Source organism: Phaethon lepturus, unplaced genomic scaffold (genome assembly GCF_000687285.1).
Source record: "Phaethon lepturus isolate BGI_N335 unplaced genomic scaffold, ASM68728v1 Scaffold52315, whole genome shotgun sequence".
NCBI lineage: Eukaryota > Metazoa > Chordata > Aves > Phaethontiformes > Phaethontidae > Phaethon > Phaethon lepturus.
This window is the reverse complement of record NW_010543664.1, coordinates 1-8,088: the sequence shown is the minus strand read 5'-3', so window position 1 is coordinate 8,088 and position 8,088 is coordinate 1. Positions and strand designations below refer to the sequence as shown.

Below are 8,088 nucleotides of genomic sequence, written 5' to 3'. Positions count from 1 at the left end.
AGTGTTATTGAACGCCAGCACCAAAGCTGCTCTCCTTCAAGAAGGCGAGAACAGAAAGGCACTTAACTGAAGCTTTCGCTTTTGGAGATGGCACTCGGGGACTAATGGTGCTCTTCCTTGTTCCAGGAAGACCTTAAACATGGGAAAAATGGTGCGGTTCTGCCATCTGGGGCTGGGCTGAGGCTGCAAGGACAGGCCTGGGGCACTTGGTTCCCCTTTTTGGGCTGGGGACTTCTGATCTGGGGAGTGGAGGAGAGGTTCCTTTTACGACGTGAAAGCAAGAGAAGCCAACTTGTTCTGTGCAGCTTTATAATCAACCAGCAGCAATGAAAAGTGAGAAATTTACTACACTATCTAAGAGTTGAAAGGGCTTTGCTACTTACAAGTTGTATCTGTTCTTAGCATGGCCAAGAGCCCTCAGGCTCTTCTGTGAGCAAAGGAAACAGTTTGCTGTGCTGAGTTTGGAATGAGGGTCTGTAGTCTTCACATTAAATATCCTGGAAAGGCTGCTACTTGCAACAAAGAAGTCAGCGGTTGTATAACTGCGCCAGATTTGTTTAATGATTTTTCTTTAGTGAAGCAGACTTGTTTAATAAGGCAGAAAAAATACTAACGTAGTAGTTCCTCATTCTTCGAATGTCTGTGTACTTACCTTCCTACATATATGCCCAATAAAAACTGTGGATAGACTGTTTCAGGCTGCTGGCGTGAAAATCAATAAAATAATCTTTCTGCAGAATTTGGCTCCTTCTGTTTTAATTTCTGCAATTTTGTGCTCTTATTAAAACAGAGGTGGGATTTTAATGGAAATACTTTATAGAAGTTCTGGCCCAGAATTTTTGCAAGATGAGGAATTTAAATTCAGGTACAAATTCAAACACAATGATATTTGAAGTTTTTTAGCTGTACAAAATATCAGTTAAATAATGTCTGATTTCCAGTAAGTGACATCATTTTTGGATGCATAACACTTGAAAATGTTGCAGGCAGTATTCTTTTCCCTGAAGATCACGTGTAATCTTATTCAATTCATGTAGCTACCATTGACTCTGTTTACTTATTTGAAACAGTTTTAAATATCAACTACAGTCTGCTTCAGTGATATGCATGTAAGAACATGATTGAAGTTGTACAGCATTGGACCAAAGATTAACTTAGCCTGTACATTTAACTGATGTACATCTTTAGCACCTACAATTTCTCCTGGCAGTTTCACCTTTATTTTTTTAACCATGCTCCTGCTAGCTTTATCTAATGCTCCCTCATTTTTTTTTTTTTTCTGGCGGAAAGGTGGTACAACTGATCTCCATGCATCTTCTCAATGTCACCTGTGATATTTACAGGTTATTTACAGATATCTGTCAGGCTGTTACCCCATTCTGATCACCCCTCTGCAAAACTGCTCATTCCCATCTTAATTAGCTGTTCTGTATCTTTGACTGTCCTTGTGGATTTGTTCCTCTATGTTGCTGTATGCAGTGTTGAAGGCATGGGTGAACCTGTGCCTGTTCTGTTTTCTCTCTTTCCTAATGCTTGATTAGACCTAGGTATGGGCTTAAGTGGCTTAACAAAGTGAAATCTTTAAATGTACCTGGAAAAGGCAGTGATGCTGGCTGATGTGAAAGATGTGTCCTGTCCAGATTTGGGACTGCAGGTCTGGAGAAGTCTGAAGTACAAAGGTTAGCATTCTCCATAGTACTAAAGGGTTCCTGCAGTTGAGGGAGTTAACAAATTCTTCTCTCAAGCTGTTAAGAACAGGTTACAAAGTACTTCGTTCAAAAAGCCATCCAAGGAAGCTAAGGGATATTTCTAAAAGCAAAGGTAAGAAGAGATTGCAAAAAGAAATTGCCCATCACTTCCTTAAAAACCTCTAGTAATGGAGAATCCACAGCCTTCATAGATACACTTCTGTTGGGAATAACTTAGGTGCAGCTGATTGCTTTGGTAAAGGAAACTACTGACCTCTAAATTGCCTTTAGCAGTGTTCTGAGTGACTTTCTACTACTCTACTTCAAAGATTACTCATGTTCTCTGCCTTACTAATTTTTCTTATTAACTGGTTTGCTTCTGTGAAGGTGTCTTGGCTTCTCCTGGATGTGCGTACACAGCCGCATACTTAGTTTCTTTTACTTTCTAGGAATGTTCTCCATACGCTGCACATCTCTACGATGCAGAAAATCCTCGTACACCTCTAAGAAGCCTCCCAGGACTTTGTTTTGACTACTGCTCTGAGTTTCACTTCAACTGCCGCTCTGCCATCAGCCTGCTGACGAGTGATAAGCACATCCAAGAGTGCTGCGAGACAAACAAGACTCGCTTTTGCAACCTCCTTCACCTACATGATGAGGACTACTGCTTCCCCAATGTGCTGAAGAACACAGCCCTCAACCGCAACCTGGGCTCGGTGGTGGAGGACCGCAAAGGCTGTCTCCAGCTCTGTCTGATGGAGGTTGCCAATGGCCTGAGGAACCCAGTGCTCATGGTGCATGCAAATGACAATACCCACCGCATGTTTGTAGCTGAGCAGGTGGGCATGATCTGGGTCTACCTACCTGATGGCAGCCGGCTGGAGGAGCCCTTTCTGGATATTAAAAGTATAGTGCTGGCTACACCATGGATAGGGGATGAGCGGGGCTTTCTGGGGATGGCTTTCCACCCCAAGTACAAGTACAATGGGAAGTTTTATATCTATTACTCATACATGGATAAGAACCGAGTGGAAAAGATCAGGATCAGTGAACTGAAGGTTTTAGCATCTGATGTCAATAAAGCTGATCCACTCTCAGAAAGGTAAAGTTCATGTTGAATGCTATTTTGTGCTACAATGAGAAATTATTTTTCTTTGTCCCTGTCCTTCCCCCTTGCAGAACCTGCATGTTCCCAGTCACCCTGGTCCAGGTGTGTGACTGGCCTACTATGAAGCTACCACTGTGGCTCAAGGACACACAGCAAACTAGAAATGAAACTGAAAAGTGGACCCAGGATCTAGGCTTCCATGTCATCTTCTCTATCTTGTATTCTTGCCTTCTAAAGAGCAATAATAGCCTTAAGCCTATTGTGGAATTAACATCTGCCCTAAAAGTGTTTTGTACTGTATGAGAACATGGATGCTTCACCATAGTACTACACATTCATTTGATCTGACACATGTGCCCCTGCCCCGTCCCCCACTAGAAAAAAAAGCTAATTGTCAGTCATGGAGAAGAATTTGTTAATAGTGGACTTACTTTCTCTAGAGTTTCACAATCACCATAAGATGCTTCTGAAGCCCTCAAATTCACCATCCGCTTCTCATGTAAGAAAGCGGGACCTGCCTGTCGCAATCAAAGTTTAAAGGGCAACAAGTGTTCCCCACAGACAATCACTTGATGTATTTGTAGTCATGTTTTCAGATAAGCTGTGACTCCTGCGCTCATGATGGTGGGTGAGTGTTGTAGCACAAGAGGCGTTAATGCAGTGCAGGTCAGAGCTGTGAGTGCACGGGGCAGCCGTAGTCTTGCATGGCTGGTGGGAAACGTTTCCCCAAGGGATGCCATGCTGAAGGGAGCTCTGCTGTAAGGCAGGCGGACAGCCTTACGCTGCAGGCTCACGGGGAAACAGGATGCGACTCAGCGCTGTATTTGACAAAGCTGACAGGTCTGTACAGCTGGGAAATCTTGCTTTCTTCTGTAAAGTGATGCAATATTTCTGCAGCCTACCTGAATGCTCAGTCTTTTCCAGTAGCTACATCTGGAGTTATTTCTCCTTTTTAGGAATCTTTTGGAGCTTGAAGAACCGGCTGCAAATCATAACGGTGGGCAGCTGCTCTTTGGTGTGGATGGCTATATGTATCTATTCACAGGGGATGGAGGAAAAGCTGGAGACCCTTTTGGAAAATTTGGGAATGCTCAGAACAAGTAAGTAGGAGGGCAGTTGAAAGCCTTGAGCTTGTCCACCAAGACACAGGGTTTGGAAATGAGACAATGTGGAAGAATAAAGTAAGTGTGCTTCCCAAAAGTGCTTGTCCATCTGCAAGTCTGTCCAGCACAGTTTTTCAAAAATTCTAATTTTACGTTTTCAAAGCTGAGGGAACCCAACTTGCTAAGAAGGGGAAGAGTATTCTGTGACTTAAAGGTTGCAAGACATACCAGCTGTTTTATCTCTTTGGGACAGATAACTCCTCCTTTGGAAAGGGGGAGGAGGGAGAGAATTGTTCATTTTCAGTTGGCTCTCATGCTAGGATTTGTCTTTTTTTCTGTCATTCTCTTTAGGAGTGCTTTGTTGGGGAAAGTCTTGAGGATTGATGTGGATGGAAAAAGCCCTGATGGAAAGCCTTATCGCATCCCTTCTGATAATCCATTTGTGTCTGATCCCAAGGCCTGCCCTGAGGTTTATGCTTATGGGGTCAGGAATATGTGGCGCTGTGCGGTTGACAGAGGGGACCCTGTCACGAAAAAGGGAAGAGGGAGGATGTTCTGTGGGGATGTCGGGCAGAACAGATTTGAAGAAATCGACATCATTGTTAAAGGAGGGAACTATGGCTGGAGAGCAAAGGAGGGACTTGAATGCTATGACACAAAGCTTTGCCACAATTCCTCTTTGGGTAAGGAAGAAGTCTCTTACAGGAGGTTACTTTATTATACATGTGTATTTACTGCACTATAGCTCCATTTTTACAGTGAAGCTAAATAATCCAGCATTGTAGGTTAAATGGAGATTGTTTACTACTTAAGAGCAGAATATTCCTTCTCCCCAGCCCTGCAGTGTTGGTATGAAATGATGCCCTGCTTATTCAGGGAATTCTCTGTCATACATTGTAATGGACAAGGTTTTTAGGGTCAAAGCCTGTGCCTTTTGCAGACAGAATTTTCCCAGTGAAGTTAGGAAGGCAATGGATTGGGTTTAAGTAGAAAAGCAATACTGTGTTTTCAGAAGCTCTGAGCCATGGCTATGGCTAAGAGAGCGGACGAGGCTGATGTTGAGACCCTGAAAGAAATTCTGTGGATGAGGCGGTGTGTGTTAGCAAGTAGGGTGCTGCAGCAGAACACCCAAAAGCTGTGCTCTGGGTCTCACGGTGGGTGTGATGGACAAACTCACATGCTGCCTTTAAAAAAAGAGTAGATACCGGTGGTCTCTTTTGGAAAGGATGGTAGAAGAACTGGGTATTATTATGATCTTCCTTAAGCTGTTGGAAGAAAACACCTGGTCTCAAGCTCATGCAGATGTTTCTGAAACATTTGTATGAGCAGGCAAGTGTAAAGTATGTGTTATCAACATTTGTCCTCTGCTATGCTGGTACCCACATGGCTCAAGTTTTTTTGCTTGGATGGGTTTCTTCAATGGCCCAATCCTCCATCGACAACTAAACTGAATTAAATTTTGCTGTTAATCTACACTTTTTTAATGAATTGCATTTGTAATCTTTAAAGTCATGAAAGATTAAAGACAAGGCACTCGATCCAGGGGGGAAAAAAGTAAGGACAAGACTAAAATTTTGTGGGATCTGATATTCAACCCAAGAAAGGGCAGAATTCAATTTTAAAAGTGCCAGAGGCAAAGCTTTTATGTCACATAAAATGAAGGTAGCACACTTATGCATGTTCTGTGCTGAGAACGTTGGCAAACATATCAAGATGTTGAGTTAGCTTGCAATTGTTTGATCTTATTCCCTTCTCTAAAAATACTGGAATTTGTAAAGACAATCCCTGCTAAAATGATTGGTACAATCGCAAACCTGTAAGATAACACTTCCTGCAGGCTGATACCTTTCTGCATTACTTGCTTGATGCAGAGAATCTTGGTCCTATGTGTTATGGAAGCTGATCACAGCTAAGCCTTGATAAGCACAGAGAGCTCCTTAAAGCCTCTGGGTCTGTTCTGTCTGGAAATTACTGAATTCCCATCGAAATGTAACTATGCTGTTTGTTCAACTGTACTGGTCCTTCTAGTCATTTTTGTGCCCATCGGTGTCATTGAGCAATAGCTTTTTGATCCTCTCTGGATGTAAATTTTCCACTTCTCATGCTTCTGTATTTCACAGATGACATTCTTCCAATATTTGCATACGGCCGCAACGTGGGGAAGTCAGTCACTGGAGGTTATGTATACAGAGGATGTGAATCGCCCAACTTGAATGGCCTCTATATTTTTGGTGATTTCATGAACGGGTAAGATTAATTGTTATCTCTGCAGCTCCCATTCTGTACCCATATTTACCTTATTTGGGCAAATAAGCATATCAGAGCATCCTGAAACCTTCTGAGCTGGAGTAAATGAGAATCCTAAATGCCTGTATATTAGACCTAAGGGCTCTGTTTGACCATTGTAACAACATTTTGGTTGGAATCTAAACTTCCTCCGGTTTAGAGTCCTTAGGATAGGTTTGCTTTTGTTCAGGTCTATTTTTCCGAAAGACAAAAGTTAAAGCCAGTCAACAGCCAGGATCCTCACTGACTTTTTTTCAGTAATGCATGATTTTGACAGGAACTAACCTTGATAATGGAAACATAAAACACAGGGTTTTATTTTTCATCTAGTCGACTTATGGCTTTACAGGAAGAGGAGAAGACAAATAAGTGGAAGAAGCAAGATATCTGCATTGGTAGCACAAAAGCTTGTGCTTTCCCTGGAATGATCAGTTCTTATAGCAAATTCATCATCTCATTTGCTGAGGATGAAGCAGGTAGGTATTGTAGCTAAAGGTAGCCATACCTTTATTGGAAACTGTACTGTCAGTTCTGTGCTGTAGGGCAAATGTGTAAAATTATGCAGCTCCTTGCATGCTACGAGAGAGCAGGCACTGCAAAACAGGTTATCTCAGCACGGCAGGTAGGGCTGATATGGGGTCCAGAGAGGTCTCCTGTCCTGTGAGGCTATTGCAGATCATCTCGATGGAAAGCTCAGGAGACAGATCCTCATGTGAACCTGCAGTCTGAATGCTCCAGGTTCTCTATGGTGTTTGAACAGCCTTTCCCTGTCCTTTTGTTATTGCTTGTTTATGCTGTTTCATTAATGAAAAGACACTATCAATGTTGTTTGTTCTTTCATTGTAACAGCTCATCCTCATTTGAGTTCTTACAGCTTATCTGAATTTCCTCCTCTTCATGAGTATAAATTCCTCAGTCTTATTCACAACAGCAGCACTTCACACTGTGGATTATACACCAAGGCTTTATTTAGGCATGAGGAAAGCCACTACTTTGAAAGTTGAGTGAAAATGTCTCAGTGCATAGGGTTACTGCTATGGTCACTGATGACCAGATCTCTCACCGAGGTGAAAGTACCAATGCATACTTTGTTCACTCCTGACAAAGAGCTATGCAATACAAACACTGACTACAAATTTCTTGAGAACACAGATGTGCTTCAATGAGCTCTGATGCTTCATGATTCATCAGAGATTTGCTTGTAATGAAAAGATGCTAGATCATCCAGCTAGCATACCCTGTCAAAGATGCAGGGAGATGCAGTCTTTGTTGTGAAATACATACAATTTTTAACTGTTCTAACACCACATGGAGTGGACCTTAAATGTCTCTTCTACTGGTTGTTATTTTAGAAACCTATATGGCATCCTCATGTGATTTGAAAAACAACAGTTTTGCCTCTTTTGCAAGCTACTATAATTTGCCTGGATATTGTTCTAGTGGGTGCTGAAGGGAAGGCATGAGGAGCAGTTAATCTCCTCAGCAACTACACTGGAATAAGAAGCTTCTGTTTTCCATGGATTAGGCAATTTAGCTCTTGTTGGATTTTTTTTTTTTTTGCTATGACTATGAGATGGCTAAATATTTGCATGGTCTTCCACTCTATTTGTAGCTTCTGGCTGCTTCTTTGGTACAAAGAAGTTTAAAAAATACATGTTTATACAGAGGAAAGTAACCTTTTGAGGGCCACTGACTGAGGTAATGCAGGTCCTGCTCAGGCACTGTGCTTGATCGAGGGCTGCTGGTTCTGTGTGGAACCCTGCTGCAACCAAGAGATCACTTAGTGTCCCTGGCAGTCCTCCTGCACAGGCAAGGTTGAGACCACAGCCCACTTCCTGAAAGTAAGACACAACTGAAGGAGTCACTGAAGGAAAAGCACACCTGATCAACACGTGGCTCAGGG

The 8,088-nt window shown here is 42.4% G+C and overlaps 1 protein-coding gene across 1 annotated transcript; it reads left to right on the top strand.

Annotated features, from left to right (window-relative positions):
- Positions 1 to 2,137: 2,137 nt before the first annotated feature.
- HHIPL2 (HHIP-like 2) lies at positions 2,138 to 6,661 on the top strand (the record flags this gene model as incomplete). Its single annotated transcript, XM_010288400.1, has 5 exons — positions 2,138 to 2,790; positions 3,753 to 3,896; positions 4,251 to 4,582; positions 6,020 to 6,146; positions 6,516 to 6,661. Coding segments are annotated over 5 exons (1,402 nt in total), but the record flags the coding sequence as incomplete, so codon positions are not given.
- Positions 6,662 to 8,088: the final 1,427 nt, after the last annotated feature.